The sequence below is a fragment of the Microtus oregoni genome, unplaced genomic scaffold, assembly GCF_018167655.1.
Source record: "Microtus oregoni isolate MIOR12 unplaced genomic scaffold, Mior012 000087F_ref0000451, whole genome shotgun sequence".
Taxonomy (NCBI): domain Eukaryota; kingdom Metazoa; phylum Chordata; class Mammalia; order Rodentia; family Cricetidae; genus Microtus; species Microtus oregoni.
The window spans coordinates 3,413,376-3,439,139 of NW_024544554.1; the positions used below are offsets into that span (position 1 = coordinate 3,413,376).

Sequence of the window (25,764 nt, forward strand, 5' to 3'; positions counted from 1 at the left end):
AAACATGTTTCCTTATAGCCCCCCCCCCATCATTTTCTTGTGATATTCGCCCTTCCTGATTTGGAAATCTACATAAATGGACCTCATTGCTTTGGTCAGCCTCAGACACATCTGACTGAGATATACATTGCTTGCTTTTGGTGCCCGTGGCAGTTTAAAAGAAAATGGCCCCCAGAGGGAGTGGCACTATTCAGGGGAGTAGTTTTGTTGGAATAGGCATGGCCTTGTTGAAGGAAGTTGTCATTGTGGAGGTGGACTTTGAGGTTTTGTCTATGCTCAAGATACCTCCCGGTGTCTCAGTCTACTTCCTGTGGCCTGATTCTCAACATGTAGCAGCTCCTTCTCTGGTATCAGGTTTGCCTGCATACTGCCATGCTCCCCACCATGGTGGTAATGGACCGAACCTCCGAAATATAAGCTGTCAGCTCAAAATGCTTCTCCTTATAAGAGTTGCCATGGTCATGGCAATAGAGACCTTAACTAAGACTATGCCCTAAAATTTTATTAAAAGTCATTTTAAAACCCTCAGCCATGCAGAAAGTCTCTTGGGATATTTTATCAATATCGCTGTTGAGGACTCTATGCATTTTTATTTTCTAGTCATGGTTTCTAAAAAGGTCTGTGCTAAATACTTCCTATATAATTTAGCAAAGTACAGTTGCTCTTTGGCCTCTGGAATTATTTTCCATCCATTTTTATCAGACAATGAAGACCCAGGTTCTTCTTATCAGAAGAGTTGCCTTTGTGGAGCCTTGGACAGCATTGCTGCAGAGAGGGACTTCGGGACCATTTCTGGATAAACAGTCTCAATCATAATTCCTTTCTCGTATAGGATGCAAGGAAGCTCAGGGCCAAGTGTTGTAACTATAGTAACCATGCTTTGAGTATACTTCTTTTCCCTAACAGTTCTGTTCTTTATGTTTTCAATCTCTGTTTAAACACTCTCATTGACTGTAGTTTAATTATGAAAACACTACAAATCCTTTTTGGAAACTGGCATAGGATGTCATAAAAGAAAATACGTTTTATTTTCTCGATTATAAAAAGTAAAGTAGTTGAAATTTATGTCTCTTTGAAGATCTAACAAGCTATAAAATTAAGTACACTGGGAAAAATGTGTAGCCATGTTTTCGGATGCTTTCCCAGACTCTTAGCAGGAGAGGAATCCACGAGGAGACACAGATATTGATATACATCAGACATGGAGGAGCACAGTTTTCAAAATCCACTTCCCTTTCAGAGCACAACTCGGTGAGGATAAATATATCCATACACACATACGCGCAGTACACCATCTTAAAAGTTCACCAGGGAAGTTTAATATCAGCATCTGGGAAGGCCAGAAAGCCCTAGGCTTGTGATATAGAAAATGTGTGTCTCTGCCTCTGCAGAGAAAAGTCAGACCTGAATCTAAGCTTAAGGCGTGGGCTGATGGGGAAGAATGATATGGTATCTAGGTATCTATCTAGGTATCTTTCTATCTTTCTATCTATCTATCTATCTATCTATCTATCTATCTATCTATCTACCTACCTATCTATCTATCTATCTATCTATCTATCTATCTATCTATGCATCTATGTATCTATGTATCTATCTATGTATCTATCTATGCATCTATCTATGAATCTATCTATGCATCTATCTACGTATCTATCTGTGTATCTATCTATGTATCTATCTATGTATCTATCTATGCATCTATGTATCTATGTATCTATCTATCTATCTATCTATGTATCTATCTATGCATCTATGTATCTATCTATCTATCTATCTATCTACCTATTATCTATTTATCTATCTATCCATCCACCTATCTATGTATCATACCTAGGTATGAATGATGTCTAGGGCAGGGACTTGCCACTTGGCCTGGAAGACAGAGATACAAAGTCTTAGATTAAAGACTCAGAAATGCATGTGTTCTCATTAAAGAGAGAAGAAAGGAAGATGACCACAGACAACCCAAACAGAGAGAGATTCTGCCTGGAATACACTGGAACTGTGGCCAGCTTTCTGGTGCTGACTATGCTTTTGTGCCTCTGAGGAGCATGGATTCACGTTTCTGTGCACAGTAGACACGTTCTAGCCTCCTGCACATGCTAGCTTAGCTTTAGATAATATTCTTTTCATTCCTTTTGTTTGTTTGTTTTAAATCCAAAATGGTAATTCAGTTTCCGTTGGTCTTGGCAGAAGTCTCTCTTTTGGATGCTATTACAGAGGAGGTTTAACAAATTTATTTTGAGCGTTAGGCTTTCTTGTAAGAAAATAGCCACTTCTGTAGTTAACAGAAGTGCATTAACAGCTCTTAACTTGGGCTCAGAATGAGAGGGGTACAGCACTAATGTCACATCTGGAAAAATGAGTGGATGACAATTGCTGCTTCCTTCTGGTGGGAGAGCCCGTGGACATTTGTTTAACAAGGGAAGTTGCTGTGACATCAAATGAATTGGGAGCAGAGAGCAGACTTCTAGGCATGTGAGTCACTCAGTTCCTGTTTTCCTTCTCTCGAGAGTTTAGAACATGTGGAATAGAAATCACCAGGACAATAACACACTGATTCTCCACTGGACTATTTCACGTTTTCCAAACTCTGTGTGCCAAAACTTGGGAAAACAAAAATCCTACCGGAAGTTTGAGAAACACATTCATTGAAATAATTTCGAATGCACTATATCTCAAGAAGACCATGCATGAATATCACATGTAGCTGAAGTACGTTCTAGAAGGGTTTACAGTATTAGGTTTGATTACTAGCTACCATTAACATTTGTGTTGCTATCTTTTATTTGGATTTGAAAAAGCATGTATGTTGAATCATAACCTTTAACATGTTTGCATTTTTCTTTATTTTGTGTGCACATCTGTATTTCTGCATCTGCATATGTGTGTGCAGTTTGGAGTTAGAGGGGAATGTGCAGGATTATGTTCACTCCTCCCCCTGACGGGTCCTGGTGATCACACTCATTAGATTAAGCAGCAAAGGGCTTTGCCCGATCAGCCACCTCGCTGCCCCTCAAACATTACACGATTTAGTAGGTTGATCTGTTGTCAAACTAGAAAAATCTGGAGCACGCTGTCTGACCTGATCATTTCCTCTTGGAAATGTTCTCTTTCCTTCCCGTGTCCATTGAAGAGATGACATTAAGTTGGAAATAATTTGTGCAACCCACATGTACTGAGGTGTGGGGCCACTGTCAGGGCATGGGAAACCCAGATCTTATCCCCAAGGAGAGCTCCTCTTCCTTCCTCAACCATCATCAACAGCTGGACTCAAGGGTTATTAAGAAGAAGAACAAATAAATGGAGGATGTGAACTCAGGAGGATGCTGGGGCAGAGGTTACTGGGAGAGATGTGGGGAGGGCAGGCAATGGTGAATGGTAAGTTCAAAACATAGTGTTTAAGTGCACAAACACTTCCAAAGCAGAGAAAGGATAAAATAAATTATTGAAAATAAAAAAAAACAAAAATGAACTAAAATAGTGGTAACAACATAAATTCACTGAAGTCAAATATGTATATATTTGGGGTAGAAATCCAACCCTCTGCCCTTCCTTAGGGTTGAATTGTTATGTGCAACCTAAGAGATGGCGAGGCTGGCAAGCTCTATGCTGGAATTTTCTGGGACAGCCATGGACAGTCCTAGACATTGCACAGGATGCTGGCAAACCTCAAGGGTCCCTTGCTGAGGATGAGAATCCTCAGGGAAAGACTTGATTTCTCATCCATCCAATGGTGGACGATTCATGGAAGAAGACAGTCGTAAGAGACATCATTTTTGAAGAGTTTTTTTTTTCAAATGAACGAGTTTTCCCAGGTGGTATAAAGTTATTACAAGGGCAAGTCGCTGATAATATCATAAGAGAGCTGTTTTCAATACGTAGAATATTCATTTTTGGATCTATTTAAATCTTAGAGCATATATGCTCTCAGATACTAATTTCCACTATCATATTTTATTATTTTTGATAAGTGTCTATAGATCAGCATATCTGGATGGTGTACTTTTGGGAACTCTTGTCCTGATAAATGTTTTACAAAATGTGCTATTTTTCAAGACTTCTGATGAATGTTGTATACTATAAGAGATCATACGTATTTAAAAAGATGACGGTAGTACTGTGATTTTTTTTAAAAAAAGAAATTTTTACATGTGTGATAAATTATGAATTAAGTTGTGATTTCTGGCATTTTCTTGCATCTATTATGGAAGAAGGGAATGAGAACTGGGATGTACTCACGACTTGATGTTACAGGTGGGTAAAGGCAATTACACAAGGATTTGTGGTATCATATTACCTGCATGTCTGTGAAATTTCACACATTAGAAATCACAACTAAAAAGGAAAATAAAATGGCCCTCCACATCCATGAACTCTATTTTCACAGATTCAACTAACTGTGGAACCAAAAATATATGTAAGGTAGTTGTGTCTTCTAGAATATGTACAGAGAATTTAAAAAGAAACATCATTCCTTAAGCAATGCAATATCACCAATGGTTTCATAGACTTTACATTGTATTAAGTATTATAAATTATCTAGAGATTATTTTAAGACATAGGAAAGATGGGCATAGGTAATATGAAAATTTCCCTTCACTTTATATAAGCGACTACAGTATCCTCAGGTTCTGATATTTGTAAAGGGCTGGAACGACTCCCAGAACCTATTCTCTGAGAGATGATTTTACATAAAACATGTATATTTATAAAGATTGTATAACGAAAGCAAGAGCAGAGAGGAGTGCCGGGAGAAGGTCAATTGTTTATCATAACACGTCCTAAGTATACTGAATACTAGCATCTTCTTTGCAAGGAGCATCTATTAATATCTCTAGTGGTGCTTTGGGGATGGTTATGATGTACATATATAATCCATTGCACAACTGATCGTCTCAGGCTTTTAGAATATGCAGTCTTCTCTAGATGTTGAAAACATTAAGGTAAAATATACAAAAGTTAAAAAACTCTTATGCTTACATTCTGATGTGAGCAAGTAATTAAACTATCACCAGGTATTTGTTTATGTTATAATGCTAATTATCACAAAATAAAATAGAAAAATAAAAATAGAAGGATGAATGCTGGTGCATATTTGGAAGGACAAGAAGCAATAGTTTGAGTCTGAATCTTAGTTATAGCATTGATTACAAATGTTGAGTAGCTAAACAAAAACTTCTGTATAAAAATCCCTTGAAGCTGGGTACGGTAGTGCCCACCTTTAATCCCAGCACTCGGGAGGCAGAAGCAGGGAGTTCTCTGTGAGTTCCAGAACAGCAAGAACCACATAGAGAGATTCTGCCTCAAAACAGCATAAACAAACAAACAAACAAACAAGTAAACAAGTATTCCTTGAATACTTTTACTAAGCTCAAAACTTTTGTTCTCATTATTTTACCTTAAATTCCCATAAATTACAGGCATCTGCTAAAATGCCAATTATATATCTCCAACAGTCATTTCTCACTGTAGGAGAAGTAAATTAGGTAGCATTTTTATTACTCAAAATAAATTCCATAGTTACTGAATGAGATTTATGTTTTCACATAAAGTTGATCATGACGTTGCAGGTCTGAGAAACTGCATTCTGGAATCTAAATAAATGAAACATGCTAGTTACTTTAAAAAAAATAAATTATGCACCCATTTTAGTTCTGCGTGTAGACAGAAGTGACTTGTGTCAGGGCTTGTAGGTGTCTTTCTTCTCAGAGACCAGCAAGCTTTCGACTGTTGACTTTTAAGAGAATTCAAACAAGAGTCTTTGCCTCTGTTACAATATACTGCCAAAGCTCGCATTAATTTCCAGGGATGCCCATTAATTTGATCAATGTTTTGTCATTTGTACCATTTGCACTGTCAAAACAACTTAACTCTATCTCACTGACATCTTTGACAGTTGCTTTAACTCTGGCAAGAGAAAAGTGCGTCTTAGTTGCGTCAAAGAAAGTGTTCCTGCCCATTTAAAGCCTGCACCAAGATGATAGGAGATACGGCGCTCAGGTTAAGACAAACGGTAGACAGTGGAAGACTGTCACACAAAGGCTCACATTTTACTAAGAGGAAAGTTTACGAACCTGCATAATCTGTTCTTGCATAATGCCCATCTTCAGATTTAGTGGTTGTAGTTGTGTTATCTATTAAGAAATTAACAACAAGAGCCGGTTAACCATTTCCCACGTATCTATCAAATTTACGTTTCCCACCGTATCTTCATCTCTTCATTGCGGGTGAGCTCTGTTGTTTCCCTCACCACCAGCAGCAATAACGGAACTTCAGTTATGTTCTAGAACACTCTGTAAGGAGGCAGACTTGCAATGCACACGCATGTTTGTGAGAATAACAGAACAGAGTCGGCTTTCTGAAGTTCGGGACAGAACTGTAACTGAGATAGATACATTCAATAGAAGAAAAACAAGTCCAAGCTCCCTAAGCCATTTCCTCTGAATAACAAAACAGAAAATTTGACTATACTCGGCTTTTAAGGAGGTACTTAATATATTTCTACTGAATTCATCTATAAAAGGAGTGATTCAATTTAACTCTCATGTTCCTAATCAATTCTTAAATTCTTGCCCGGACTTTCTCATTAGCTTTTGCCAGGAGAATGTCTGTGATTTTCTAAATACTGATTCCTGCTCATGGCATTGTGACAGTACTGTCCCATTATACTGAAAAAGACATGCACTCTTTATTATGGGCCCTCAAGCACCTATGATCAACACAAATTCTACAGCTGACTACGCGATCCATCGTGAATCAGAACTGTCTTTCGGATAGGAAATAGCTCCCTAATAAGGAGCTATCTTCACTTTTTCATTTCTGCACAGAGACTAAAAACATTCTTTGAGATGAAATTTTGCTCCGAACAGTACCTTGACATCGACCCAGAGACATGACTTCAATTTTCTCCTGTTTCTGACATGATGCTTCTTTGATTTGACATGCATTATCATAAGACTTCCCGTCAGAAGCACAGAGGGGGTTGAAGTTGGTTTGAGAACAGTCAATGTTGCATACACACCTAAAGGAAGAGAGAAATAAGATGTAGGACGTCAATAGTGGCATTACCACGATACAGATGGGAGAAGGGCTAGCTTGGACTAAATGCAACAGAATCAAATCGTGCTCTTGCAGAGAAGTTCTGGCAGTTTTCTGAGATGAAAATGTAACACCGAACTAATAATAAATAATCCAGAGGACCTAGCAGTGAATCGGAAATAAACGTGCATAAATCTCGCCAGGTTGCTTAAAGAATTCAGACAAGGCTACTGCAGCAGAACTGCTTTGGAAGTTGCGGGAACACCTTGCGGTACTTCTTCATGGATTGGCTAAATGGTGGGAGTGCGGGGGGGGGGGGGGGGGGGGAATGTCCCAAGGGCCAGTAAAACAGAAAGTAACCAAGCACAACATTATGTGGAATGCCATCAGTAGAGGTATTTCTCCGTCTAAAGGAGAATAGGCATGAAATGTAGCAAATGAGAACCTTTAGTAGTCCTCAACCCTTTGAGAGTGCCACGAAAACCCTTTGAGATGGAAGAGGCAGGTGTAGATAGCCTCTCGGAAAGCCCCACACCCTATAAACAGTATTTACACGGAATTGCATGGGATTCTCAGGTTTCATTCAACACATCCCAAGATCCCTTCCCAAGGTATACACCTTCTATTTTTAGCTCTTATTTTACATAATAAAGTGACACTTTCAAATTGGTTGCCTCTATGGCTTTCACATATTTTTTCCCCTTAGAAGCTAAAGAAACATCTGGTGAATTAAAGAAAATTTAGGTCGCCTAAACTGCAATCAAATATTGTAAAACAAACTTTATAAAATCATTTTCGCTGTTCTCTTAATTCTGTTTTATGATCTACTTTGTTTTTTTTGGGGGGGGGGGATATTGCAGTTTGGTTAAGAGCGCTTGCTGCTCTGGTGGAGGACCCAGTGCCTACACAGTGATTCTCTCTCTCTTTCCCTCTCCCTCCTTCTTAGAGACAGGGTCTTGGGAAGTCCAGGCTGGCCTAGATATCACTGGATAGCCATGTCCCCAAATTCCTGATTCTCCTGTCTCTTCAAGTGTGAAATTAGAGGTGTGTACCACCATTTCCCATTTTATGTGGTGTCATAATGAAATCAAAAGCTTGATTGCATGGGAAGAAAGAACGTTACCCAATGAGCTGCTTTCCCAGTCACTTAGCCTTTGTTTTGTGGGAGCTGCCACCGAGACGTGTTAAAGTGGCCCGGGGCCTGTAGAGTACGAGGAGGAAGAAAACTGAGAGGATTCTGAGGGTTTAATGTCAATGTTTCCATTAGATTAGTAATCTCTGATTCTATAATCATTGCTTACTGTATCTTGTCTATCTAAACCTGCGAGTTTCAGAAATGACCACAACAGGCAGGGTTCTAAGGCCTTTCTCTGAATTTCTATTACGTTCTCCTTTTATAATGACCGAATTATCTTCATTTTTTGCTAAGTGTTTTAGGCATATCGGCTTTCAATAACTACACGTTGGTAAACAAATGTAATGAATGAGGTAAGTCCTTTATGCTTTCAAAGAAAGGTAGCCACTGTTACTATCTCCATCGAATAGGTAAGAAAATTGAGTCTTGAGGCAGCCACGTCGATTATAAGCAGAAGGATATGATTTTTCCATCTGGGCAGCCTGACGCCAGAGGCTGCACCGTTCTGCAAATTGAAGTTCAAGGGGAACGAAGACAGATGCGCATTCATGTCATTACTGATAGAAGAGAGGCTTTGCATGTGCTGGGTTTAAAGCACAATGCTGCGTCTACCCCTGGGCTACTTATCACAATGTGCTGAGTTTATATTGACTTTTAATCTTTGTCTGACCAAGCAAGATCCAAACTCTTTGGAATATTGGCACCGATTGTTGACGGATGCTTTTGAGACATTGGGAGCCAATGCTAGGTGTCAGGATAAATCATAACAAATCTAATGCAGGTTGAATTAATCTTAAAACTTAAAGCACCGGTTATTCAGCATGTCATATATTTAAAACGCCGTGAATAAATTTGGCTAAATCTAAACATAAGCATTAATACAGTCACGTAACCCTGTGAAAACATAGAGGTCACTGGAATCAACTGAGCTCTCTCTCTCTCTCTCTCTCTCTCTCTCTGTGTGTGTGTGTGTGTGTGTGTGTGTAAAAGTTGGAGTGCTTTAGCATCTTTCCCGAGTTTCTTATTCAAAAATTTTAGAGGAGAATCTTGCAAATTTATATTCACGGCATAGTATGGCTTTGAGTCTTAACAAAAACGAACCCGACTGCGGGAGGCTCAGATCCACCTCATGGCAGCATATCCAGGGGCTCGCTGCGGTTCTGTAGTTTTATTTTGTATTTATATTCTTCTTTAGCCTTTTTGGGATCAAGGTATCCTACTTAGCTTTGAATTTCCAGTATACAGCACAGTGTATTAGAGCAAATCTTCAAAAAACAAAACAAAACCTGTTGAATGAATTACAGAGGGAATGGCTAGCTGGACCTGGGAGGAGTTCAAGACTACGATCATCGTGTTTGGATGCTAACACTGATGAGAAAAATCCAGAGACGTGCTAAATTAAAAGGGCTGGAAACCGGAGAGGAAATGAGACCAGCGAGGGTGACCAGTAAAGGAAGGTAGGAATGGTGGTAAGTTCTTACAGACCCAGCTTGCCGTGTGTAACATCCCACTGCAACGAGCTTCGAAGAGCCTGCTAGCAATTCATGTAAGTAACCCCAAAGCACCATGTTCTTACATTTAATGGACTGTCCGTTATTCTAGCTGACCCAACCTGAGGTCATCCCGCTTTTTCATCGATAAATGATACAATTCCAATGTGAAGAAATTGTTCCTTCCTCCTCCATTTTCCTAGCTCAAGATCCAGGGCTTCTTCAGTTTTACCACTAGGCATGGCAAAACTGTCCCTGGACCTGGTTTTTGCTGCTCTGTCCCTAATACCTCGGTTTTGAGAGTTTTTATTGGCCAGAACTTGGAAAGGATAACTAGTGATAAACTAACGAAACTGGACCGAACCGTGCTGTGGGACCCACATGAAGCCACCGAGAAGGGTCCAGAAGAACTCAGGATCCCACCCTCATTTGTCTTTCCACGAATGAAGACAAAAGCGTATGAGTCTTCAGGGTCTCAGAGGCATAAGTGTCCACTTGAGACAGGAGGGGCTTTAACCAGCCTAACGCTGTTTATATCTTGTGATATTTGGGGATAGCTTGGTATTTGGTTATCGAGAGAATGTGAACACGGTAGCAGTTTGGCGGTTTATTGCTAGCTCCAAACCTGGAAAACAGATAAGGCTCTGGTAAGGTGGGAATTGTATAGACTAACAGTGAAGTCACAGGCTTTAGCAGCTTATGCAAATAAATCTCGTTTTTTACATTCTTTATACAAAAGTGGAAGACACTCACTTTTAAAAAACAGAGACTCTCCCTCTTCACTGCTTTTAGCAAACAATTGCATTATTATTCATTCTGAGAGGAGTAACTAGCTAATTACAGCCTGTCACCAGCACTGTATGCAAGCCAGGGATTTGTAAGGCTGAGTCCTGCCTGCCTGCCTTTAAGGGCTTTTTGTTTTGTTTTCTCTTCTTTCCTTTTCTTCCCCTTTTTTCCCCTCAGTATATCTCAGTCTCTTGACATTTTGACACTGCGATTACAGAGATCTCTTTTCGTCCAAGCTACAAAGAAAGGGGATCAGCCTTTACTGGAAAACAATCGTTTCAGGGGGTCTTTCAGTACAACTACCCTCCTCAAACAATGAACAGGGATGGAAAACCTCACTCCCTGAGTCACAGGGAAGAGGCAAAAGCCCATGTGATGCTCCAAGCCCAAAGCATAAGAAATGAAAGGTGGTACCTAAGATGACTGGTGTACATTTATCATCGACTCATGAATATTTGGGAGGTTCGACATTAATTTAGTCCGCTGCCTTACGAAAATGACCATTGTAAGGATGATCCGCAGTGAGTTAAATGGTCGTTCCGTGTCTTTAGGAACGCCTGTCATCCGCCTAAGTGTGAGGAAGTAAACCCTGCCAAGGCGCAGATTACTTATTCATGCGTCTGGTTTGTGGCTGCCTTCTAATTCCACTAGATTCGGTTTCATCTATTAAACATGGCTGACACATTGCTTTCTCAAGGTCCTTGGCTCCGTGACTTAGGTCTAACGTTCCCGGTCCACGTTTAAAGGACCCAGTCATAGCGCGGGTAGTGGGGTCGCGTGGTTTGTTTCCCCCAAGCCGCTCTGTCTCCAGGGTTATGAAACAGACGCTCTCGGGCCTGGCCTGTAAAAGAGGCCAGCGCCTCTGTCTGCGCTCGCTGTAATGGATGGGCGCATTACGTTAATCACAGTAAAACAGCATGTACCTCTCGTTGGAGACTCCTGTGATCCTTTAAATCCATTTACCCATTAACTCTCACTTTTCCTTTTGATGGAACCTGATTATAAGTATTTTATCTGTGAAGAAACTTCCGTGTAGGAACGGACTCTGAACGGCGGAGGGGGGAAAAACGAGGAAAGAAATGTGAAAATGTTCTAGAAGAGTAAACTGTCTAAATGAAGGGCAGGAAAAATGTCAACTGAGATCAAACCCGGTAGGCCTGTCACAGTACCACTTACGTGATGCTTTCCTCTTGTGGTCATGGCAACCCTTTAGTTTAAAACCTACAGAAAGGAGCAACATCCGTGTCCATAATCATTACCCAGGATGCACTGGAATTTTAAAAGGTTAGGTAAGGTATATTTTACATTCCAATCACAGTTCCCTCTCCCTTCCCTCCTCCCCATCCTGCACCTCCCATCGACCTACCCCCAGCTACTTCTCAGAAAGTGTAAGGCCGACCACAGGGAGTCAACAAAGCCAGGCAGATTCAGCTGAAACATCAAGGCTGAGCAAGGCATCCCACCACACGGAAGGGAGTTTCAAAACGTCAGCCCTTTCACTAGGGATAGGTCCCACTGCCAGGGGTCCCACAAACAGATCAGGCTACAAAACTGTGGGCCACAGGCAGAGGGCCTGATTCTGTCCCTTGCAGGGTCCCCAGCTGTCGTTCTAGAGTCTGTGAGCTCTCACAAGTTAGAGTCAACTGTGTCTGTGGGTTGCCCGCCATGACGTTGACATTCCTTGCTCATATAAACCTTCCTCCCTCTCTTCATCCAGACTCCCATAGCTCAGCCTGGTGCGGTGATGCGGCTCTCTGATCTGTTTTATGGACATGGGTATTTTGCCTTGAATGTATGTCTGCGCACTACATGCCTGCTTCACATGTACTGAGAGGAGAGAAAAGGGTGTTGACTCCCCTAAGACTAGATTGACAGACAGTTGCCAGCTGCCATGTGGGTGCTGGGAACTGAAACTGGGACCTCTGGAAGAGCAGCCAGTGCTCTTAACTGCTGAGCCTTCTCTCCAACACACACACACACACACACACACACACACTCACACACACGTACATACATATATTTATGTATGTATACAATATGGAAAAGGCTTATTTACATAATTTTGTACGGAGATCAAGAGCCATAGAAGTTGAGATCCTACAGGGAAGTTCTTAGTATATTGTGACTCACTGATGAGACCAGGAAAATAGTCTGGATATTGAGCTGAAGAATCCCTCTCAGAGGAGCTGCCAGAGCTTTCCCAAACAGAATCTCATGTTCAATATAAGGAATTATTGCCTAGAAAGAGATAGACGGCCACACATAGTCTGCTCAATGTAATGAAGTTCTGTAGAGCCTGTGATGAAAGCTTGGGATTTGGCATCAGGCCTGCCTCGTACGTAGGCTTGATTACCTGTTAGCAGCGTGGGATTAAACAAGTTGTTTAACTTCATCAAGCACCTGGGACAACCGAGTGAACGCAGCATTGTAGAGATTAAATAGAGTAATAATGCATACATTCCTTACTAAAGGTTCTGAGAAATTATAATTTCACAACACACAGTTACCATCGTTGACTTTGCCTTCCTAAGCAGGACTCCTAAACCTGCATGCAGATCACTGTGGTGTAGAATAGTTCAGAGGCCTGGGTAACTGGGCTGCAGCCCACAGGTTCTGACAGTTCTGGTATGAGATCCAGGAAACCAGATACGAGGCTATGGGCGGCCTTGCTGTTCTGATTGGATGAGATATCCTCATCTGTTTTTCAAGGCTACCCAGGCATCTCCCAAAGCCGATGTGTATAAGATTCAATGTGAGCTAGGGGCTCCCCAAGTAGCATTTGGAGCCAGAGACTCAGTCATTCCAGTCCAAGACAATGTGAGATCACCCACTGAGTAATCTTAGCAACAGCAGCTTCCACATAGCCTTTTCTTTCTTCTTCATCCCATCATAAAGGGTTTCGTCTTGTTTGGTGTATACTACACAGCGAGAGACTTTGAACACATTTTCCTCATATGACAGACACATTATCCAGATACTCAGGCACAGAGATGGGTGATTAAATAGTCTGATTTAAAAAAAAGCAATCATGGAGCATCCAGCAGAACCGGTTCTCCAAATAAACCAAGATCAACCTCTGAGAAAGGAGAGAAAAGTGTCAGGAAGGGGCTAGGGCATTTCCCTGTGTCTGGCTCCTTGTTTTAACCTCATCCTCATCCTCAGCCTTCACACGACCGAGAGGAAGAGGCAGAAAGTGAAATGCCTAAGAAGATAGAGGTAGCAGTTAGATGGGGAAAGGGTGTGGGCAGAACGACTCAGGGAAGCAGGTACAAAGTGGCTGCCTTGTGTGCCGGAAGACAATGAGTCCATCTGTCTGACGGGAGTGAACTCTCTCCACCGAAAGGCGATGACAGATTGAAAGGGAGCTTCATTCGGTCCCAAGGAGTGGCCTTCATCTTCTGGGCCAGGGTGAGCCCTGAAAGCTTTTCGAGCCCAGGGTGAGGAGAAGGTCATTGTGATCGAAGCTGTGCTTCCAAAGGATAATGATTACCAGACCACAATAGATTACAAGGCAGAGGCACTAACAAGAAGGCACTGTGATGTAGAGGGACAAGGACAGAAAGCCGGGCAGTGATGCATTTGTTATATAGAAGAAAGGGGACAATCGATAGGCTGAGAGGGTCGCTACTTAAGGCACAGCAGAGTGCCGTATTAAGGAACAAATATGACCACAATGTCCTTCCTGATCTATTCTCCCTGCTTTCTTTACCGTCCCAGATTGTTATCAAAATTGGAAACTCAGAGGGACAGGCAGGTACAGAGAAGATCTTGACCTGTGTGACAAGATGGCTTTGTGCCCCCATGTCTTTGTCATGGTGACAAAGAAAAAAACAACCAAGTTCTACTATAATAGTAACATCAGAAAAACAATCATAACTATGTAAGATTCATTTATTCTACACTCAGCATGACTCTTGGGAAAAGGCTGAAACAAAACCTGGTGTCAACTGGCACTTAATCAATGAGAATGCTTTAGGGTCAAAGGTGGGTCTCGTCGTAGGAAGCCGTCCCACACCCCTCCGCCACGGGTAAGATCGAGCTAGAGCAAAAGTTAGCTCTCCGTCTGTTGTCATGGTTTACAGTCACACCCTCTTCTAGATTATTATTTTTCCACTCCGAAGCAGCTGCATTTACATCTTAAAATAATCAAAGTCAACAATTCCTCTCTCCAAATATCTCCAAATATCTTGGAGCAAAATGCTTCATTAGCATCGGGTGCGTGCTCTTACCCATTAAGCTAGAAAACATTTCAAAACCAGAGGTGACTTTGGTCACCGGAAGTGTGGCTGCTCTACCTGGATGGGTCATGACCAGCGATGACTGTGGTCACCCGGAGGTATGGCTGCTCTGCTTGGATGGTCATAATATACACAGAGGAAGAATGCACGAATAGCCCAGAAATTTGGACTACCAAAAGTTGCATTACATTTTAATTATGTGCTAGACTAAAATCTCCACTTGCTCCTTCATGTTAAATATCATGCTGAGTGACAGAGTTCAGACGGAGTTCTGGGATACCCCACCCACTTCAGCCAGTACTGTATTTCTGGTTTGTATTGGTGAGCCCACTCTCTGGCATGTTTTCGCCCCAGTAAAAAAGATCTCAGGAGCAGGTGCATCTGGACTTCTGCACAGCATGCATCTCCATGCATCTGGACTTCTACACAGCATGGATCTCCATGCATCTGGACTTCTGCACAGCACAGGTCTCCATGCAACTGAACTTCAGCACAGCATAGATTTCCATGCATCTGGACTCGTGCACAGCATGGATCTCCATGCAACTGGACTTCTGCACAGCATGGATCTCCATGCAACTGGACTTCTGCACAGCATGGATTTCCCTGCATCTGGACTTCAGCAAAGCATAGATCTCCAAGGAAACCACATGTTCATGTCCTGCCCTTAGACTTCCCTCATGAGAGATAAGAAACAGGACATGAATTACGGTTCTACCCTACCGTTTGCAAAGGTTGTTAGTTTGAAAATATTGTCCATCCACTATACTGTTTCAAGTGCTGGCCACCTCTCTGCTTAATTGCTTTATCTTGCCTTCTAAGAAGAGCCACAATCGTTTTCCTCCAGAACAATGTGGTCTCATCTGATGACACAACTGCTTTTTTTTTCTTTATAGATTTATTTTGTTTGTATAAGTATATTTTTTGCACATATGTCTGTGTGCTATGTATGTGACCGATGCCTGTGGGGCCAGAAGAGGGCATCAAATCTTCTGGAACTGGATTGAAAGACAGTTACCAGCTGTCCTGCAGGCTCTGGGAATCACATCCTGGTCCTCTGGAAGAACAAGGGCTTTGACATACCACTGTTTTAAGATCGTAAACTTAGTCATTAGGCCTGCTCAGAGTTGACTCACAATTCTGGTGATGCAAGCTATTAGCTAAGGTGCAGGAGACTGAAGTATGAAAATCATGAGTTCAAGACCTGTCTGATCTATAGAGAGGGTCCAAGTAACTTTTTGAGACCCTGCCTCAAATAAAAGTAAAAGAGGGCTGGGTGTGGTTCGGTGGCAAAATGCTTGCTTTGCGCGCGTGCGGTCAAGGGTTCTATCCCCAGCGTTTAAATAAAAGCAGACACAAAACTACAGGAAGCCTATTTAGCTTGGCTTTATTCCTCAGCAACGAGCAGGAGCAGGGGTAAGTGGCAAAGAAGCGTGCACAGGTGTGCTGTCACACATATTTGTGCAAAATGAACGATTCAGTATGAATAGCTTCTGATAAAGTGTCGAGACAGGAATGTCAGATAGTATTGGGATCTCCTTGTCATCTATCCTCATGGAATCGATCCTTAGTGGTTTTGGACCTGTTATTTTCTGACAGTCACCTCGCTTATGCTTATGTAATTGAGCATTGATTAAATTATGCTGGCATTAACTAATTGCACAATCAGTGCTCATAGCAAGTGGTTTTCCTTTATGATTACCTCATTCTTCAACTTCTGCTTATGAATTTGGAGGTCAGTTGTATGCAAGTTCCTTTAAAAATAATACTTAGGGAGTCTAGAGGTGGCTTAGAGGCTGAGACCGCTGGATGCTCCTTTAGAGTTCCTGAGTTTGATTCCCATACCCCACGTGGCTACTCACAACCATCTTTAACTCCAATCCTTGGTAAGTTGACCCCTTTTCTGGTCTCCTTGGGCTCCAGGTATGCACATGGTACACAGATATATATGGAGGGAAAACACTTACAAATATAAAGGTAAGTAAGTAAAACTTAAGTAACATTCAATATATAACACATGATCATAAAATTTATAAGATGAATAACAAAAAATTATTAAAATACCATAGTGTACTGCATTCTTAACCTTGAATGTGAAGACAGGAAACATGATCAAGGCTGTAAGCTGAATTTTATTTGGAATGTGATACTCTTAAGAGAAAATTAAAGTGGGCATGACGGCACACACTTTTAATCCCAGGGTGGGCCGACACAGGTGGATCTCTGTGAATTCCAGGTCATCCTGGTCTACTCAACAGTCTCCAGCCCAGCCAGAGTTGCACAGTGATATTCCGTCTCAACAAGAGCAAAAGAAACAACAGCAACAAAAACAGTCAAAAGATCATATTCTGGAGGTTTAGATCCAGTTGTGAGTGCACAGTGGTGGATTACTTCTGAAATTCTCCAAATATTTAACAATTCAAAAGAAAAAGTGTTGGTTTTCATGTTTTGTTTCCTGCTAATTCAATTACCAATCTTGGTACAATTTTTTTTTTGCACTGACTTTGAACTAGGTGTATTTTAAAGTTTAAACCAAGTGTGTGCATGGCGAAATTCCAGGGGAATAAGGTGATGTCTCTGTAAAGAACTGTTTCAGGTTGAAATTATGGCTCCACCAAATGACTTGCAAGCAGTGTTGATCGCCTGAAAGACCCACATCTGTCTCTCCCCGCGTCTTCTTTCGGGGTTCGCCCACTGAAGTGTTGTGCTCAGGAACACATGGTGGCATTTCCGTTTGCCAGCTCAACCCAGCCATCCGTCATTAACTCCCCGCTGTCTCACCGGTGAGCTCTGATTGCCCTGAATTGAGGCTGAAAGCAGGATGCAGCGATGCTTTCAGGCAGGCAGCCTTGTGAGCTGATCCCAAGTCCCCGAGATGAAGAACTTCAAGTAGAAATGCTCGAACATTTTGCTTGAGTACTTTCACCTCCAATTACTAGACTTTAAGTGGTAAGAAAAGGATGGATAGGATTTGGGTATTGCTCAGTGAGTAAGGCAGACTTGAGTTTGGCGGCCCAGAGCCATCTGAAGGTGGACACTGTAGCATCATCTTATCATCTTGCAGATCCAATGGCCATTTGGGAGGCAGAGAAGGGGAAATCCCTGGAAGCTCATGGACCGGCTAGCCTGGCATATGCAATGTGTAAATCATAAGGGGACCCTGTCTCAAACCAGGTGAAGAGTAAAATAAGGATCAACACACACACTTGCACATCTGCACACCTGCACATCTGCATATGCACACAGGCACATGAATACATATACATAAGGTACACACATAAGCGGAGCAGAGACTCTGCAGATGCCTCCCTTCTGCGACCTTGACTGCCATTCTTTTCCATCAGGGACATACATTTTCATTTAGTTTAGGGCAGATCCGCTAAGTGATTTCGAACATTTATTTGATATCAGCTACGGTCTTGATCTAAATGTGAGAAGGACAGAGACGGCTTTTGTGATCCCAGCTGGTAGCAGAGATCACAACACGGTAAGTTGGTATCCAGGAAACGGCGTTATCAGAGCTGGGCCTTGTAGGTGGAAAGACTGTATTGTGAGATCCCTGAGGGGTCATGGTGGCATCTTGAGGAGAGTGAAGGCTTCACAGAGGATTTGACCCTAGGACTAGAATAGCAATGGTGTAACCATTTCCATAGATTCCCCGAGGGCTTGGGACAAGAGGCTTCTAAATCCCTTTGTCCAACTAAAGGTTCAATCAGCAGTGCCTCTCGCTCTCCTCCGCCTGCTGATCTCTGTGTGTTCACAGATTCTCCAATAATCCAGCGCATAGATCTCTTCTGAAAGTCTTACTTCATGTTGCCTCTTGAAAATGACATGGTCAATATTCCAGGGGTCTGGAGACATTGGGTTCTATCCTTAAGTGACCTTGCAAATCTGAAGCTTCACTTCCTAGCTGGGGATGCCCTAAGGTGTAGCCATGGTGATCTTTAAGACACTTCGCCTCCTTTCTTCACAGACACAACACCACCAATCTCAAGTAGTCAGTTCACCCTGGTTGTCTGAGGCCCTCACTGCCCTTGCTGCTCTTTCTGTGCTGAAGCCTCTGTTAAAGGAATTGAGCGTTCCTCATTCCTCTCCCTTCTCCGGTGCCCGGCACAGTGCCCAGCATGTAGTAACCATCCCACAGACAGAGAAATCACAGGGGACTCTCTGTGTGGTTTCGTAACACCTTCCTGATGCCCACTCGTCTGTGGGTGGCAGAGGATTCCTAAGTTGCCAAGCCCAGTGATTCTCTGTCTTCTGCACTGATCCCTTCCCCTATGCTACTGTTTTAGGCTGCTCCCTCCTTCGCCATCTTTGGGAATCTAATTACCACCGGGCATGTTAACCCATCTTTACAATTTAGTGAAAAACACAAGGCTGTGTATATCTTATAATTAGGACCTCAGCCCATTGTTGGCACCTAAAATATGCTTAATCATTGTCTAGACTGAGTTAAAATTCCAATCTACACGCCACAGAGTTCACCAAGAAAATAGTACCTAGCTTACCATCAATGCCCAAAGAAGCTGTTCTCAGGGTTCAAGAGGAGGGAAAATCAACCTCAGATGATGTTCTGCGACCAGTGGGTTTGGTCGCTCTCCTTGTGCCGGGAAAGCTCATTCTTCATCCTCCATTCAATTACTCTAGTTCTGCCCAGTTTAGACATCAAGCTACCTTTCCCTCCTGCTCACCGGCCAGCAGCAAATACTCTTTCGCCCAGCTCTGATGAAAGAACTATTCACTGTGTACATTGACTTCAAATCTATAAATTTAGGGTTGCTTTGCCATGACTGGGCATGAATGTAAGCAGATGACTCTTTTAATTATGCATGTTTTGAAATGTTGACAGCATCCCAACATACTTGATTTTAAACACGTGATAACTGATACGCTCCTCTATATTTTATTTTTCTATTTTTTTTCTGTAAAATGTGAATGCCAGTGGCTTATTTATCCAAGGCTTTAGAAATATTGGCATGTCACAGGGAGCAATGGGAACAGTGTTAGTTAGCTCGTCTTTGTTTGGAGCCACTATTTCTATTTGCTTCTCTGTCTTTTTCCTTTCTCTTCTTTTACTTTCGGTCCAACTATTCAATACTATGCGTACGCAACCTAAGGCCCCAGGGACCAATTTTCTCGTCGTTCATGGGCCTCAGCCTTTAGAAGGGAAACATCCTGAAAAGGTTCAACGTTGCTGGTGACAATCCAGGAGAACGATTCTCCATCTTGTCTATAAGGACAGTGAAAATAGACTAGATGTCTACATTCGGTTAAATAAAACGAGTGAGGTGAATCGAACTTGGACTCAGGAGGAGCAAGCTCGATTCATAGATTTTTAGACAAATCTATGTTTAAGTAAATTTATAGATAAAGTCCACGGCAACCTGCGTAAAGCAGCAGCGGATTCCTCTCTTCTCGTTTATTTTTTTTCTTTCATGCTAGAGTTATTTGCTAATGGCGCTATTCTTTTTATTCTAATTAAAATGTCTGCATCTCTGCTCTTAAGCACGGCGGCACAAAATGTTCCCACTCTTGGCTTTATCTCAGTAGACTTTAAAAAAGATTTCTATTAATTCTTTGACTTTCACACAGCGTACTTTGATCGTATTCACCCCCTTCAGCCCTTAAGTCCTTTGAGATCCCCTCAATTTTCCTATATTCCCCATTTCAAATACATTTTTAGAGTTCAATTCCTGCTGCCCATATGTCCCTAAGTGTGGGGCCCATCCACTGGTTGACCCATTAAGGGCCACATCCATAGAGAAATGTAGTTTGCCTTCCCTATTAGTTATCTATAGCTCCGCGGTTCGGGATGGGAACTTGCGAACACCTCCCTGCATGCTAGAATGGCGACCGGCTGGATCTTGTGGAGGTTTTGTGCATCCTCAGCTGCTGTGAGGTCATGGGCTCAGCAGCCCTGTCTCATCCACTGCGCAGCTCCTGGCCTTCCACGCCTTCCAAGCTTGCAGTCTTTCTGCCTCCATTTCTGCAATGGTAGCCTAGGAGCTTTGAAGCCCGTGTGATACAGATGGACTCTGTGGCTGAGCCCTGACCCTCTGGAGAGGGACCAGTGGTGAGCTCCTTCACTAACTTGCTGCACAGAGACACTTGATGGCTTTCTGCCCACACATAAGTGCAGTTCTCAGACCCCAGAAGGCTTCTCAAGTTGCAGAATCACTTGGGAAAATTTGTTTTGTTTTGTTATAGTAAGTGGCCGCTAGTGAAGACAAATTTTTTAAAGGGTAGTTTGAAATACTTCTTGTAGGAAGTAGAAAAGCTAATTTTAACAACATTTACAAACCAACGACTTATCTGTTAACAAATTCAGAGTTAGTGCCAGCTGTGGTCAAAAAAACTGGGCCACACACTCACTCTGTGAAGACTTTGGTCAGGACTGCGCAGACGGCTCAGTGGTAAGAGATGAGAACCAGCCCCCATTTTTTTCTTCTGTAAGTTGCCTTAGTCATGAGGTTTTAATTCCAGCAACAGCAAGAGGAAAGAAGAGGTTTAGCTAGAGGAAGCAGATTCTGTGCACAAGTCCTTGGAGGCTGTATCTTGCCCTGGCTTCCTCCCATCTGCTTCTCTCTTTCCTGGTCACTGTGAGGTGAGCAGACTTGAGCCACCACACCCTTCTGCTGTGCCGTTCTTTCAGCCAACCAGGACTTGAAACGCCAACGCGTAAACTAAAACAGGCCTTTCCTGCATTACTTAAAAAAACAAAAACAAACCAAAGGACAGAATCCAAGCCCACTATTTCTCACTGTTCTATATTCTCTTTTATCTTCCTATTCAAATGAGTGATGGAAGAGAGTCTTCTGGCTTGTGTTAATTTCATTGGTTAAATAAAGAGACTGCCTTGGCCCTTTAATAGGACATAAAATTAGGTAGGCGGAGTAAACAGAACAGAATGCTGGGAGAAAGAAGCTGAGTCAAGGAGTCGCCATGATTCTCCCACTCCAGACAGACGCAGGTTAAGATCTTTCCTGATAAGCCAGCTCATGGGCTACACAGATTATTAGAAATGGGTTAGATTAATATGTAAGAACTAGCCAATAAGAGGCTGGAATTAATGGGCCAGGTAATGTTTAAAAGAATACAGTTTTCGTGTAATTATTTCGGGTAAAGCTAGCCATGCAGGCGGCTGGGTGCCGGGACGCAGCCCACCGCTCCTATTACAACAAATGAGTCCATTTGCATCGGACTACAGTTTAAAATGTAAACGCGGGTGATAACTTTTGTTTGCATCTTTGGGCAGCTCCCCTTCTACACCCACAATTTTGGAAGTAGGGAAACTGTTTTGTCTTTGCACGCCGGGAAAAGTGACTTCTTAAATATGAAACTGGGATGAAAAGTCGTGTAACTTAAAACACGTATGCTATTTATACAGAACTGCGGTGCCTTTGGTCTGTGGAGCTGGCTCAGTTGGTAGAGGGCCAGCCACGCATGTAGGAGAAGCTGAGTGTAGCTCTCCACATAAAACATGAGCAAGGTGTGGCCAGTCTGTAACGCTAGTGCGAGGCAGGCCAAGAACTGAGGGCCGGGAGCTTGTCGGTTGGGAGTTCCAGGTTTGATGAGTGGGCTCTTTTTCCTATTGCTGTGATAAATTACCCTGTCCAAAGCAAGGAAAAATAAATTTTATTCAGGCTCCAATTCCAGGCATCGTCCGTCACTGGGGGGATGTCTTGGCTGCAAGAGCTTGGGACAGCTGCTCACACAGTCCACAGTTGCGAATCAGAGAGTGATAATGGGCCACCCGTGTTGAGTTGGCTTGCCTTTACAACATCCAATCCAGGACCCAAGCTCAGGCAATGGTGTTGTCCATGGTAACATGTCTTTACAACTCCGTTAGACTAATAGAGATGACCCCTCCCAGGAGTGGACTGGAGACTCGCTTCCTCGGAGACCCTAGGGCCCACCAAGGTGACAGTTACTACAGCCACTGATGAGAGAGGCTGTATCAAATGATGCGGAGTGACACTGAAGCTCGATCCCTGACCTCCATACGCGTGCTTACACGTGCACCACCACACACGTGCGCATACGCAAGAACGGGTATGCACACACGTATGCATGCACATGCTTACAGGTGTACCACCGCGCACGTGTGCCCTCGCAAGAATATGTACACACACAGCCACACGAAAGAGACTGTAGTAATAAGGGGCGGCGGGGCTGCATCCCCAGCACCCCAGCAGTCTGGCTAGCTTATGCTCCGAAATAACAACACACAAACTGTATTCATTTAAACACTGCTTGGCCCATTCTCTTCTAGGCTAATTCTCACATATTAATTTAGCCCATTTCTAATCATCTGTGTGTAGCACCCCAAGGTGCGCTTACCGGGAAGATTCTAGCCTATGTCCATCCTGGGTCGGAGCTTCATCCCGGGGGCGGGGCATGGCGTCTCTCTCAGGCGTCTGCTCCCGAGAGGAGAGCTGTCGAGACTGAGCTCACTTCCTCTTCCTCCCAGCGTTCTGTTCTGTTTACTCCTCCCACCTATCTTCTAACCAATAAAATGGGCCAAGGCAGTTCCTTTATTAGCCAATGACCTTCCTCCATCAAGAGACGTGCCGGCTTTAGCTCTGTGTTCATATTTACTTAGACCAGAGCCATCTGACGCATACGATTAAAGATTACATGCTACCAGGAGTTATTATTACTATATACACTGGAATCCCAGGCATAGAGAAATTGCCAAAAGTATACAGTGACTTTTAAAAACCATTCTCCGGTTATTGAAAAACTTCGCGACTCTTATCAGAATTCGAATAGTGAGATACTCAGGAGCTAAAGTCAGAGGAAGGTGAAGCTGTTTGTGAATAACCAGGGTGGGGGAGGACCTCTGGGCTGCTCTCGTTGGCCTCTCTGCCTTCCCCACCCAGCGTCAGGTCACGCTGCAGCCCAGCTGGTACTCTTCAAACACAAAGAGCTTGAAGTACTCCCTCTCAAAACCCACCAAAGGTAACACTTATACATGTTTTCACGGGTTATGCGGCCAGTAGGTTTGGCTGTTGATAATCTACAAGTCACCTCTTACCAGTGTTGGAGGCCCTGTCCCCGTTTTGCCCGCAGTGGGCTTTCCAGCGCTCCTCTGATCTTTGAGTCCATGGGAAGGCTTTCCGCTCCCTGGCAGCTCCTGCCGGCAGAGGTCCGCCTTGCAATCCTTAGAAGATGGTGGCGCTGTTTTCTCAGGCAGCTTCCCTGAGCTACCCAGAGTCTAGGCCTTCTGTCAGTACCTTGAGTACTTGATTTTTCATTTGTTTCTTTTTTCTCATAGGATAGATAATGTGTGTAGAGAGTTACTATCGCACTTTGCCCGCCAAGAACAATGTTTGTGCACACAATAGAGACTCAAACACTTGCCAGATCCACGAGTAAACACAGAACACATTTTCAGCTTAAAAATCTGCTTAGATGTCACTGATAGAGACATAAAATTTTAATTTGAATTATATAGTTAATTAGATCAGCGCATGTTTCTTTGCTTCAGTTATCAAGAAAAGCGTTTTTTCACATGGGCAATACATATTCATTAATTTTTGTTAAATATTTAGCTCACAATGGATGTGTGGTGACTATTTTTTTGAAAGAGGGCCTGCATGTATAAGCTATTACATCTTTTCATGTGCAACCATCAAACTAGATCCAACTCTCTGTCGGCAGTGAAATGGGTTGTTTTAAATATAATGAGAAATTTTGCATCCCAAGGATCCATTTTCATTAATGAATCAGAATGGGGGAGATTTTCCAGAGTCTGAGAGCCCTAGCCTAGAAAGTGTGTATAATTAGCATTTTACTTTATTTTCAATTCCATTTCTGTATGTGTGTTGTCTGTGTAATGGACTCTGAGCCTGTGTGCCTTGCTCTTGAGTGCAGGTGCCTGTGGATGCCAGCAGGGGGCGCCAGATCAACTGACCCTAAGGTTACAGGCAGTTAAGGAACCAGGCAGCGGTGACACACACCTTTAATCCCAGTAGCCACACTAGTTAGCTAGAGAGGCTGGGTGGTAGTGGTGCACACCTTTAATCCCTGCATTAGAGAGGAATATAAGATGGGAGGAGACAGCTCTCAGTCTCATTCTGAGGATTCATTGAGCCACATTCTGAGGATTCATTGAGCCACGATCACTCTTCTAGTCTGAGGATTTCTTACAGGCAACAGCTCTCTAGTGGCTTGGCTGCTTTGCTTTTCTGATCTTCAAGTTGAACCACAATATCTGTCTCTGGGTTTTTATTAATCATGCTCCATGCTGGAAAGAGCACTTGGGCCTTCTGGCAAGCCCTGTCTCTACTGCTCACTGCTGAGCCAGTGCCTCTCTGCGTACCTCACACCGATAATTGTACCTACCATATAGTTCTAGTTTTGCTGTGGCTGTCGCTTTACGGCGATACTCTTTACGGCGATACTCGGAATGGTTAAGGCTCCTTGTTCGAGCCTGCTTATTCTAAACCCAAATGCAAGAGGCCTTGTTTCCTTCAACAGCTATGTAGTTTGTGCTAATGTTGTTACTCTCCGGAGAACCGCTCTTCTGCAAAGTGTGTTATGTTAGCGGGGAAGCACTGAGGGGCTGAACGGCTGTCTGCTCTAACCCTTGGTCAATCAGCGGTTTCTGCATCTCCAGGCCATTTAGCGTGTGTCTGATTTCAGTAATTGGATTCAGTTGATTACATTTATACCGATATCAACAGATCTATTTCATTTCAGAGATTTACAAATAGCTGCTGAAACCTGAACACACTTGGACTTGAGTTGGCTGGCAGGGCTTTGTGCAGGTTCAAATATTTAGGCAAAACAAGAAGAGATGTTTATCGATTTATTGCTTATAGTCTATGTGACTATTCATAAATAATAAACACCAGTCAAAGGCTTGTTAAATATTGTAAAAAACAATACTTTTCGAAATGAAATGAAAAAAATCTGCATTTCGCAGGCATTGTTTTTGGTTGGACTGTCGTGTTTGGAACCTGTGAAGAGGAAGTACGCTCTGCCGTGAACTCGGTCAATAATGCAGTGATAAGCAGGCACTCAAGGGCGTCTCTCCACTCAGGAAGAGCTGCTAGCAACAGCTCTC

General features: G+C 42.8%; 1 protein-coding gene across 4 annotated transcripts in view; it reads right to left on the minus strand.

Moving 5' to 3' along the window:
- LOC121442204 (tomoregulin-2) overlaps positions 1-25,764 on the minus strand; it is a 272,648-nt gene that overhangs the window by 67,920 nt on the left and 178,964 nt on the right. For all 4 annotated transcript variants that reach the window (XM_041643679.1, XM_041643678.1, XM_041643677.1 and 1 more), the window contains 2 exons: positions 6,879-7,027; positions 6,081-6,140 (listed from right to left, as the gene is read on the minus strand). In XM_041643679.1, coding sequence (XP_041499613.1) covers positions 6,081-6,140; positions 6,879-7,027 — 209 coding nt within the window. The remainder of the gene's footprint in view (positions 1-6,080; positions 6,141-6,878; positions 7,028-25,764) is intronic.